This window comes from Vicia villosa, linkage group LG6, assembly GCF_029867415.1.
Source record: "Vicia villosa cultivar HV-30 ecotype Madison, WI linkage group LG6, Vvil1.0, whole genome shotgun sequence".
Taxonomy (NCBI): domain Eukaryota; kingdom Viridiplantae; phylum Streptophyta; class Magnoliopsida; order Fabales; family Fabaceae; genus Vicia; species Vicia villosa.
The window spans coordinates 135,464,470-135,477,463 of NC_081185.1; the positions used below are offsets into that span (position 1 = coordinate 135,464,470).

General features: G+C 36.4%; 1 protein-coding gene across 1 annotated transcript; it reads right to left on the minus strand.

Moving 5' to 3' along the window:
• Window positions 1–7,505: 7,505 nt before the first annotated feature.
• On the minus strand, window positions 7,506–10,682 carry LOC131610128 (transcription factor UNE12-like). Its single transcript, XM_058882002.1, has 6 exons — window positions 10,240–10,682; window positions 9,439–9,558; window positions 9,283–9,348; window positions 8,844–8,909; window positions 8,549–8,626; window positions 7,506–8,369 (listed from the first exon to the last, which is right to left on the minus strand). Exons 1-6 carry the CDS (start codon window positions 10,555–10,557, stop codon window positions 8,133–8,135), a joined length of 885 nt encoding a protein of 294 aa, XP_058737985.1. The 5' UTR covers window positions 10,558–10,682; the 3' UTR covers window positions 7,506–8,132.
• Between the last annotated feature and the right edge of the window lie 2,312 nt (window positions 10,683–12,994).

The following is a 12,994-nucleotide window of genomic DNA, read 5'->3' on the forward strand; positions in this document are numbered from 1 at the left end:
TATTTAGCAAGGACAATTGTGAACCAAGTAGATCAAATAAGTTCCCTCAACTAGGGTTTTTATTTGATCAAAGTCAAAAGTATGGTCAACATTGATCATCAAGGCTTATTCATCAAGGATTGACCTATAATCTTAGTTCATATCATCTTTAAACACTATTCAATCTCAATTGGTCAAGATTTTCCCAAAGATTTGATTGCTTGTTCCTCAAGAAAGTCAGGGTTCATGTGGTTATTTTCATGCCTTCATCATCAAGAAAACCTTAAGCTTTAGCCACATTTAATCAAAGTTGAATCGAGAATACATCCTAAGAGAATTCGTATGTGCATCACTGTATCTTAGATTGCAAGAAAAGCTCAAAAGATTCAAGTTTGATCAAGGAAGCTTGACATAAAAGTCAACATTATCAAGCCTAAGTTTGATCAAGGAAGCCTAATCAAAATTTAAAAATATGTCTTGTTTTCCATTGTTTATTTAGCAAGGACAATTGTGAACCAAGTAGATCAAACAAGTTCCCTCAACTAGGATTTTTATCAGATCAAAGTCAAAAGTATGGTCAACATTGATTATCAAGGCTTATTCATCAAGTATTGACCTATAATCTTAGATCATATCATCTTCAAACATTATTCAATCTCAATTGGTCAAGATTTCCCCAAAGATTTGATTGCTTGTTCCTCAAGAAAGTCAGGGTTCGTGTGTTTATTTTCATGCCTTCATCATCAAGAAAACCTTAAGCTTTAGCCACATTTAATCAACGTTGAATTGAGAATACATCCTAAAAGAGTTCGTATGTGCATCACTGTATCTTGGATTGCAAGAAAAGCTCAAAAGATTCAAGTTTGATCAAGGAAGCTTGACATAAAAGTCAACATTTTTAGTGCTTATTTTTTAAAAAGACTTTGTTTGACATCCTCTACAACTTCTCTACACAAGTCAAGAGCTAATTATTCTTGGAGAATCATCAAAGATGGAGAAACATTATAGGTCATTTTGTGGATTCAAGTGAATTTTGCTAAACTTTTCAAGATCACAACTCCTTCAATATTCAACATTTTTTTGTGCTTATTTTTACACAAATTTCATTCATGATGTCCTCTACAATTTTTCTTCAAGGAACAAAGGATAAAAGTGCTTGAAAGGACATGAAAGATTTGAAAACATTATAGGTCATTTTGATGCATTTTGTACTTAGAAAAATTTTGAGTTTTAAGCATTACTTTTGTACCAACTTTTAGATGCCATAACTTTTTCCACAAGCATCCAAATGCAACCTTTCTTGGCACGTTGTACTCTTTGTGATGATGTGAGAAAATTGGAAAATGAATGAGACTATAAAGCTTATTGTACAAGTTGGCACATGAGCTAGAACATGATCATTTGAAATCTAATTTTGCACTTTAGTCATAATTTTTTATCAACTTAATCCACTTAATTGATCAGATTAGTACGCGTTTTGGATTCAAACATGATTAGTGATGTATTATGAAGCAATTTGACTCATTAAACCCAAGGTTTGGCTCAGTTTTGAGGGCGAGAAAATTTACACTTTTCAAGATTCTTGGTTCACACGAATTGGATCATTTTGCATCATTCTCACACATATGAAGCTTACATAACACTCCCTATAAATAGAGCAACATATTAGCTTCAATTCCAAGCATTAGAGAGGCAAAAATACCTTGCTCAGATTCACTCCAAACCCTGCAATTGTGAGTCTTAGTTTTCATATTTCAAAGTTTTTCAATCTATTTTCTGAGTGTCATTAGCTCCTTCATTCTCCTCTGAAGCTAACACAACAAAAGTCAAGCTCTAAGGTTCTCTGAATCGCTCCAACCAACTGCTTCAATTTGCTCTTTCAATCACACTTCACACAGGTAGATAGAAGCAATTATTTGCTTGAATCTTGATACCACACTGTAGCTCTTGATTTGTTGATGATTTCTGGATGTTCAATTTTATTAAACTGATGCATTTACCTTTCGTATTTGTTGAAATTCGCTTTATTGAACTTGTTTTGCAAAATTCTCCTCATTGAGTATGAATAAATTTATGTTGAGATATTGGTTGAGATGGCAATGAAGAGACGAACATAATAGTATAAGTCTCAGCTTCTCGTGTTTCAATACTAAAAAACTCTGATGAAGGTTGAACGGAGAAGACGATCAGAGACTTTGTTTTTCAATTTCAAACCAATTTCACCTCTCAGCCAATGAGAGTGTGACAATTAGAATGTTTTGGTTGGCTATACTTTTTCTGATTCAGTGTCATTTATTTGATTAATTTTCACGGTGCACACACGTCTCTAGATCCATGGATCAGCCATGTCATTTAAGTGAATCAGATCCATTGCCTCCTGTTTTTTCTTAATTGCTTATTTTTATTTTCTTTTAATTCATTTAACTTCAAAAATCATTTTAAAAACAGTTTTAACTCCAAAAAATTCAGAAAAATATCTTTTATTATTGAGTTAAATATACAAACCCCCTGTAATATAGGCGAAATTCACTTTTCTCCCCTGTAAAAAAAAATTTAAACACCCCCTTGAAATATAAAAATGTTATGTCTTTTTCTCCCTAAGTGTAAAGTTTACCCCCTGTAATATTTTTTTATTCCCCCCCCCCCCCGATTTGGTGTTTAATTTGCACGCTTATGGGGGTAATCCAAAAAAAATTATAGGGGGAAATGAAAAAAATATATATTACGAGGGGGTAAAGTGAATTTCGCCTATATTACAGGGGGGTGAAAAGTGATGTTAACCCTTTATTATTTTACACCTAATGTTATTTTTTTGGAAATTTTATTTTTATGTTTTAGTTTTTTTTTTAATAATTTTCTCCTTTTTACATGCATTTTTAATAGTTTAAGAATTCCTTTAGGCATTCAAAAATTTTGAAAAATTTATTATATGATCCTTAGGTCATTTCTGATCTATGGTGATTTTATTTGACTATGGAATCATCACGGCGACGAGGCAGTTCATACGACGAAGGATCATCATGATGAAGGGGAAGAGAATCTAACAATCAACAACAGTGGATCTACAAGTGGAACGAAGGGAGGAGACACTTCTTCATCCCCAAATGTGTTAAAATCTGAAACCCTAAAAGAGAAAGAGAAGGTGGCTGAGCAGAGGAAACTCTGGGTTGATGTATTGAGTGACAACAGAAATCCGGCGAAGGGATTGACTATGGAATTCGTGGCTCCGACAGTGATTAATTGGGGTAAGTATGTTGATAACTACTGTAGTCACTATAATGGTAGAGTCTGGATCCATTGGGATAATAATTTGCTTGATTTAAAAGTTAGGTATACTACTAGTCAGATGATACATGGTGAGGTATGTGATCTAAGTGGCAAATTCTTGTATTGGATCACTGCCATTTATGCTGCTAATACCTTGGACCAAAGACAACGCTTGTGGATAGAAATTGAGAATTTACATAGGAATCAACAGGGACCTTGGGTGATTTTAACAATGTCACAAAAGTGCAAGATAGGATTGGAGGAAAAAGAGTAACTCAGGCTGAAATTAAAGATTTATATAGTATGATAGATCGAGTAGGATTGTATGAGATGGATGGAATGGGAAATTACTTTACTTGGTCAAATAACCAAGAGGAGAATCCTATCTACACCAAAATTGATCATGTCTTGGCAAATACTAGCTGGCTCCAAAGCAATTTGGATACCACATTACACATCCTTAACCCTGGTATTTCTGATCATGCATTATTGTGGCTGAGAGACAAGGGACCTATGCAGAGCACTAGATATCACTTTAAATTCTATAATTGTGTGGTGGACATGGAGGGCTATAAGAAAAGTGTTGAAGAGAACTGGAACATGCCTTTAGCTGGGAGGCCCATGTACATTGTGTGGGAGAAACTTAAGAGACTCCAAAGGGTTATCCGTACTCTGAGTAAACCTGTGACTACCTTGAAGCATGACATTATGCTAGCAAAGAATGACCTTAATACTGCCTACCAGGATCTACAAAATGACTTGATGGATAGTGAGAAAATACAGAAAGTACATCAGTGCACTACTAAGCTGGTTGCTCTTCATGAACTTGAAGAGAAGGTGTTAAAGCGGAGATCTAAGATTGAATGGCTGAAGCTAGGGGATGGGAATAACACATATTTCCATGCCTTTGTGAAGGCTAAGCATGCTAGGAAAGGCATTCACATTTTGTACAAAGAGGATGGGACAGTTTTGTCTTCTCAATTGGAAATAGAGCAGAACATTATCTCATTCTATCAATCCTTGATGGGAACAGCTGCTACTGATATTAACCAAGTGGACATAGATGCCTTAAGACGTGGACCACAACTGACCTTTGCACAAAGACTTAAACTGGTGGAGCCAATCAGTGAGCAAGAAGTGGAGGTTGCATTGAAAGGCATTGGTGACCTAAAAGCACCAGGCATTGATGGCTATGGGGCCAAATTTTTCAAGGCAAGCTGGCAGACTATTAAAAGTGATATTTTGGCAGCTGTTAGGGATTTTTTTGTTCATGGCAGAATTTACAAGGCAGTTAACTGTACCATTGTCACTTTAATCCCTAAGAGTGAAGAAGCTAGGACTATCAAGGATTATAGACCTATAGCTGGGTGTACCACTCTATATAAGATTATCTCTAAAGTTTTGACTGGCAGGCTGGCTTAAGTGATGGGGACAGTGATTAGTCACAGTCAGGCAGCTTTTGTGCCTGGACAACAAATCCAAAATCATATCCTACTTGCTTTTGAACTTCTGATAGGCTATTCAAGGAAGGGAGGGGTGCCTAGATGTATGTTACAGCTTGATTTACAAAAAGCTTATGACATGGTTGACTGGGGGGCCCTGCAGACTATCATGAGTGAGATTGGAATTCCCCAACAATTCATAAAGTGGATAATGCTGACAGTGACTACAGTATCCTATAGATTTAATGTAAATGGGACTTATACTTCTATTATGCCTGCAAAGAGAGGACTCAGACAGGGGGACCCATTATCACCTCTATTGTTTGTTATCATGATGGAATACTTACATAGACTACTATACAAGATGCAACTGGATCCTGGATTTAAACACCATAACAGATGTAAAGTTGTTAATCTAACCCATATTTCTTTTGCAGATGATGTTCTAATATTCTCAAGAGGAGATGTTGGCTCAGTGCAGATGCTTATGAAAGTGGTGCAAACATTTGCTCAATCTACAGGGCTTGTGGTGAATCCTAGGAAGTGTAGGATCTTCTTTGGGGCAGTTGATCTAGACACCAAGATGAGATTGAAGAATCTTACAACTTTTCAAGAGGGAGTGATGCCTTTCAAATATCTTGGTATCCCTATGACCAGCAGGAGATTGGATTTGCACCACTATATGCCATTGATTGATAAAATTGTGGGGAGGATTACTCACTGGAGTAGTAAGTTGTTAAGTTATGCAGGGAAAGTCCAGCTGGTAAAGAGTGTTTGCTTTGCTACTGCAAACTATTGGTTACAATGTCTCCCTCTCCCAAAGCATGTTATACATCATATTAATTCTATCTGTAGGACATTTGTATGGACTGGTGGCACTATAATCAGTCGAAAGAGCCCTGTAGCATGGCAGCAAGTATGTAAACCAAGGAAGGCAGGTGGACTCAATATAGTGGATTTACAAGTGTGGAATTCAGTTACCATGATGAAGCTACTCTGGAATATTCAGCAGAAGAAAGACAACCTATGGGTTAGGTGGATTGATTGCTATTATATAAAGGGTCAGGACATAATGCTTTTGGAAGCTAAGGAGCAACACTCTTGGATCTTCAAGACAATTTTACAACAAAGAGATGTAGCAATTGGTATGCAGGGCTGGAATCAGTGGCAAGGTTACAGTTCTAGAGTGGTTTATAAACAACTCATGAAAGTACATAGTCAAGTTCCTTGGTTCAGGCTGTTTTGTGGGAATAGTGCACGGTCTCGCGCTCTCTTCCTTTTGTGGATGGCATGTCATGGCAAATTGGCAATGAGAAATAGATTGTTCAGATTTGGAATGGTGGACCACACTAGTTGTTGTTTTTGTTCGCAGGAAGAAACTATAGAACATCTGCTTTTTGATTGTCTTGAGACAAAGGCTATTTGGAAAAGGGTATTACTTTGGCTGAATTGTCTACATGAACCACTTAATTGGACTCAGGAAATACTGTGGCTTATTCAGAATTGCAGAGGAAAATCTACCAGATCGGATATGCTTAAGCTTGCTATAGCGGAAACGGTATATGGTATATGGATGTATAGGAACTCGATTAGTTTTGGGAAAGATATTGATAGATTGACAATCGGGAATAACATTATTGATATTATAGTTTATAGAAGGTGGGGTAAGTTGAAGCTAAGGCCTTACCTAGCTACTTTGATGTTATAGTCAATTGTTGGATGGCTGGATCCGTTTGGATCGCTTTGTACCTATGGTTTTTTGAATTAATACACAAGTCTTTTGATTCAAAAAAAAAATACATTTTATATTTTATTATGTGATATTAATGTTTGATGATTGGTCTTATTGTTGGTTGCCTTGGATTATGACTTATTAGGTCATAAATTTCATCAACATCAATAGAACTCGGGTGTTGATATGTTGAAAGACCAAATTCACCAAAATGGATGATTAATTTTTACGTAATTAGACCTAATTCATGATCCAATTTGGTTTGTTCTATCTTGTTTTGTTTTACCTTATCTCTTCATCTCCATCTTCTTCTCTTTCTTTTTCTTTATGATCAATTGGATGAGGATGTAGTCATCTTGTTCAATTAGGTTTGGATTAGTTCTTGATAAACTTTTATCATTTTAAATCTACTTTAAGGTGATCATGAGATTATTGGTTTGATGATAAATTTGTTCTAAGATACTAAGAAGGACTTGGTTGATGTAATTATCTCATCTCCTTGACTTTGTCTTGATCACTCATATTTGTTTTTGTACTACAAGTTTTAGGAGAATGACTTTGTGTCATTTTTCTAACTTGTTTTGGTACATAAATTTGATTGACCGGTCATTTCTCAATTGTAGAACAAAAACCAAAGCACAGCCTAATGGTATGGGTGTTTTTCATGTATGCTTTAGGTCTTGAGTTCAACACCTCAAATGACCAATTTTTTAAACTTTCATATTTAATCTTTTAAAGAACCAAATAATAAAATAATAATAATAATGCCACATCAGACTTTTTGAACTTTTAAAATTTATTGAGACCATTCTTGCAACTTTTTTTTTAGGAGAATTAACCAAACCCATATGACATGACAGAGATGAAAATAGGTATTAACCCAAACATTTTTTATAATTAATTTACAAAATAATTTTAAAAACTAAATTAAAACTAATTCAAACAACCCCTTAATTTTTCAAACAATTGGGTAAACATAACAATTGGGTTACTTGTCATCCTCCAAAGGAAGTAAAAGGTTGGTCCCTACTTATAGTAATCCCATTACCGTATGCACCGTATAATACTTATATTCGAGAGACAAGTTGAATAAGGACCCAGCTTAATGATTGATATAGATATGTGTTCCCACACTAGTTCCCTTCCATCTCCATCCAATACATCAAAATCCAATAATGATTCAACACAATAGAAAAAGTTGTCCCTATCCTTAAATAACCAAAAAGCACAATTATTTTCTGCTGGACTGGACATGGCACCTCTCAGCATTGTTAAAGCAACTACTACCCTGCATTTCAAATCACTACTACTAAATACTATAAATAATATACACACCATTCTATAATATAAACTTTTACAAGGGTCCCACAGCCCACTACACAAAAATTAAGCCCCACTATTAAAGTGCTTGCATCATGTTCCACTACTACCCACCACCCATTTTAGCAAAAGAGAGAAAAGCATATCAAGTGAACTTTTGACAATTTCTTCCTCTTGAAATTTGGGGCTGCCTCTATTTTCTAAGGCATTGACATTAAACTTTGTATGGACAAAAGCAGAGAGAAAGGCAAAAAGGAAAAAATCATGGTATCTGACTTTGATTGCAACATGATGCTTGCCAATGACTTAATTATAGGGTGTGAAACAGACAAAATGATTTGAGGGTTTCAGAAGTCTTCTACGAGCCTTTGATGGGGTCCATGGATTGTGCCCTAGGTCTGTGGAGGTGGATTGGTTTCAGGCTTGACTATACTAGAACTGTCCGGTGGCTGTGACTGGTATATCGCAGATGCCAGTGAGATAGGCATGATGCAAAGCGCCTTTGATTGAAGCAATTGCATCGCAGCTCCAACATTTTCTTCCATAAGCTTAGCGACCTGTTTTTCTGTGCCGTCATTCGACCACTTGTCCCAAGCCGGCCGATTTCTTCCACCCTCACTGCCATCTTCCTGATCACCACTACATTTGTTAGATTGCTTGAAGATATATTCAAACTATGGAATTTAACTTATACAGACTGTTATCAGGCAGAGCTACTATGCAAAAAATTACTCCCGGTAAAAATGGATCTCGACTCTATATGTATATCTACTAGTTTTTTCAACTACTCATTCTTCATAATAATCACCTCGACTGATGATAATGGGATATCGGTTACCAGTGGGGCCACTGCACCTGCTCCACCCAATCGACTCATGCTCAAAACCTGAAAGGCAGATAAATCAACAGTTATTAGAAGTTGTTTTCACTTTTGACTATGAGTGGAATCATAACTACTGGAACTCGGTAAGGTGAGAATTAAAACAACATAGGCGAGCAGATTTAACATACAATACACATGAGACTGTGAAAGGCCATTATAATTAAAACTGTCACTAATTACAAATTGGACAGGAGTAATAAGGAGAACGGTCGCGGCTTACCTTTACTTGAAGCCTTAAGAACTTGACATAATCCACAATTTCATCTAACATGGCAGCTCTATCTGTCTGAACAGAATAGAAATTCATCATAATATTAGAAAGTACGGAATAATTCAGCATCATTACCTTCTTTAAAAAAGAACACAGCAATCATGCAACAGAACAACTCTAATCCACAATAAATTCCATAATCAACATCTCTGTATGCAGAGGCCGTGTAACAAAGCAGTGCATGTAACTAGTTGTCAACATGTCATTAGAAAAATGGTCTAAAATAATTACTTTATACATATATGTCTCAATTCAAACTACAAATTTTATTCAATAGAGTCATGGTTTATTTAGGACTTGTGTGATAAAGAAAATTAGCAACTTGATATGCCAAGACTGTTCAAATGTTTATGCTTTGGAGCAAAATTTGCACACAATTTTCACTTACCTTATTGACACTTGGAACCAGATCTTGTAAGGCCCTAATTCTTTCCGCTATTCTCTCTCTACGTAACTGCAATCAAACAAAGTTAATCTACAATATAAAATATTACACATAAAAGCCAGCAAATAGTCAATATCCATGCAAATATCCAAAGCTCACTCGCTCAGCTATGCTGTGAGGATCCGTAGCCTGTCCTCTTCTAGCCCGCACCCTAGGACGCATGGCTGGAGGATGTGGAGCAGCAGGAACAGTTGTATGCATGGGTTGCCCATGAAAAACCTGCACAAGGATTACACATGATAATTGATCAATGCCCCCTCTTCCCTATCTGAGGCAAAAAAAAACAAGTAACAAAAAGGAAAGTAAAAAAAAAAATACTGTTAAAACAATAAACCATTCATTCAAGTATACTCAAAGTAAAGTATATATATATCCTATCTGATTCAAGAATTCAAAGATCCCAGAAAAGCAACCATAAGTATTGACAAAGAGATATAAATAACCAAATTTACAAATCACAATCCTGAAATGTTCAAATCAATCCATAATCAGTATAACACTTCCAAATATCTTGTCCAGTACAAATCTAATCCTAATGCATAATTCCTTCATCTTTGATTTGTATACGGATGCCTTATGTCGATTCCACAAGGTTGTATTCCATGTAAACAAATTAACGTTTCACTCCCATGTGTTATTTTCATCAAAAATTACATGCAATAATAATTCCATAAGGTTGATAATATTGCATACACTGGTACATGTGCATGATACCTGAATTATGATTTTTTTAAATTATTATCGGTGTCGTCATCGTGTTCGAGGTATCTGAGATTCTGAGCGTCTTAGAAACTAAGTATACTTGTTACTAAAACAAACCCTCATATTACACTGAAACGATAAAACCACTGGCAAGAGCTCAATTTCAAAGAGAACGAAAATTGAAAGAGGAATTCTCACATTATTAGGTCTACCATGAACGACGTCGTTGCGGAAGCGTTCCCCGCTACCAGAGGCTTCCTCCGGCTTCAAAAACCCTCCTCCTTTGCCTTGGTCTAAGCTCAACCCTAACTGGTACACCGGCGCATGAAAGGAACCTCCGGCGGCGAGGTGATGGTTGGCGTCGGAGGAGTTGAGCTGCAGCATCATCGGCGAGGTTCCCGTCAGAGAGATGTCGGGTCCGGTCAATCCAGAGTCGGCGGAAGCGAAGGTCTGTAGGCTGAGGATTTGTTCGAGGAAGTCATCGGCGGCGGGTGCGTCGGAGGGGTTATTGGCCATGAGGTAGTTGGACTCGGACGAGTCACGAGTGAGTTGGGAAAGCGAGTTGAGGACGCGGAAAGAGAGAATCTATCTACATGAAGGAAAAGGGGAGTGGTGAGTTTCCTAAAATAATGAATGGGGTGTGTGAGAAGCTTTGTTTCTTTTAAATTTCATAAAAGGGTCTCTATTTTGTTTATTTACATGTCCACCATCTTTGTTTTTTAGTTTCCCATATTTTCTCTTCCCTTGTCACAACTCGCAAACATAAGTTTTACTAGTATTTTTTTTCAATTTTATTTACCTTTAATTTTAAGGTTACTTAAGCAAATTATATATATATATATATATATATATATATATATATATATATATATATATATATATATATATATATATATATATAAGCAAAGATTTGTAGATAAATGAATATTAGGGATACTCAAATCTGCTTACAAAAAATCGAGATAGGGTTCGGAACAAGAGAAATTTTTAATCAATTGTGACTTATGATAAGAAGAACAATGGATCCTTACAAAATTTGTAAAAATTACACTTCGAATTAGAAATTTCTTCGATGATGGACCATTTCCACGCCTTCAATTTTATATTCCAAACGAGATCTGAAACGTTGCACACTCTATTGTTAAAAATAATATCATTCCTCAAATTCCATATGCCCCACGCCACCGCCAACCAGATAATGCTTTTTTTACCTGCCTTCGACTTCTTCTTCTTACAACTAAAATGTCACTGAAGGAAATTTCTCCATAAGCGCTCTTCCTACTCAAAACAAAAACCAACCCAATCTAGTATAATGTTCCAAATTAATTTAGAGATAGGACAATAAAGAATAAGATGATCAAAAGTTTCCTCTGCTTCTGAATAGAAAATATATAGAAGATCATTAGAAGGGAAAACTATACCTCTTAAAGTTAGCAGGACTTTCGTCGGTAGCCTATTTAGATAACATCTCCACCCAAAGCCTTTAATTTTGTATGGGACAACAACTTTCCAGATAAAACCAAGAGGAGATTCCAAACCTTCCTCCATATTGATGCTTTCATGCATCCTATCCAACAATGCATAACCAGACTTTGTTAAATATCCAAGCAAGGGATCATGCCTCCAAACCACACCATCCTCTGCATCCTTCAACTACGCTACCACTGATAACTTATCCCGAAACTCCTGCATCATATTCGACCCAATCTAACTCGAAGTGCAATCGATCCCACAATCACCCCACTTTCACACATTATCTGACCTGCTTCCCATACAAACCACATTCTCATCCTTTATTGAACTCAAGCGAAATAAATCTGGAAGCAAGCCTTTCAAGCTCTGCTCCCCATTCAAATATCTTTCCTAAACAGAACCAAAACTTCATTGCCTAACCTGAAATTAATGTTATCTGAAAGAGTCGGCGAAAGAAACCTCTTCTCCAAACTAATCAAATCTTTCCACCAAGCTGAATTGGCAGCAGAAGCTCTACAACCGTGACCTGCCATTAACTTGAAATTCAAATTGCCATATCTCATCGTCAAGATATCCTTCCATAAAGAGTCTCCCACCTGCAAAATCCTTCATCTCCATTTGAAGAGAAGAGCAATGTTGAAATCGTCGATTCTCTTTAAGCCTAAACCACCTTTCTTATAAGGCAAACATAGCTGATCTCAACCTATCCAATGAATTCTTCTTTTATCTACCGAGTCTCCCCAAAGAATATTATGTTGAATCTTCGTAATTTCCTTGCAAATCTTCATGGGAGCGTTGTAAAAAGAAAGTTGGAAAATAGAGATGGTCGATAATACTGATTTTAACAAAGTAATTCTTCATCTGAAACTAAGAAACCTCTCTTTCCAATTCTCGAGCCGCTCTTTCAGCTTCCCGCCAAAAGTTTCCATGTAGAAATCCTCCTAGGATTGCAACCTATAGGAATTCCAAGAAAGGTAAACTTTTTATCTTCAATCCTACAAGACAGAAAATGCGCAGCAGCCGACATAAAATGCACACTAAGATTAAATCATATAAGCCTACATTGTGAAAGTTGACTCCAAGGCCCGAAACCACCTCGAACCCTCTTAAAACCACTTTAAGAGTCCAAACTTGATTCCAATTCTCCTCCCTACCTAATAAAGTTTCATTAGCATACTGAAAAATTTCCCCCACACTTCTCCTCCACCGAAAAACCCGAAAACTCCCAAATTTCGGACACCTTCCTAACCAAACCAGTTAAACCTTTTACAACAATCACAAACAGAAAAAGGGATAGCGGGACTCCCTGCCTAAGACCCCTTCCCACCTCAAACTCTTTATTGGGACTCCTATTTACCAACATTGACATCCACCTCGAGAAAATCATCGCTTTCATCCAATTTAGCCATAACTCTATGAAACACATCCTCTTCAATATATATTTGAGAAATTTCTAATTGACCTTATCGTATGGCTCTTC

Coding starts and splice junctions, on each gene's coding strand:
- LOC131610128 (XM_058882002.1), bottom strand. CDS start 10,557: ATGGCCAATAACCCCTCCGACGCACCCGCCGCCGATGACTTCCTCGAA. Junction 9,559..10,239: donor TTCATGGTAGACCTAATAAT/GTGAGAATTCCT, acceptor ATCCTTGTGCAG/GTTTTTCATGGGCAACCCAT. Junction 8,910..9,282: donor TGGTTCCAAGTGTCAATAAG/GTAAGTGAAAAT, acceptor TATTCTGTTCAG/ACAGATAGAGCTGCCATGTT.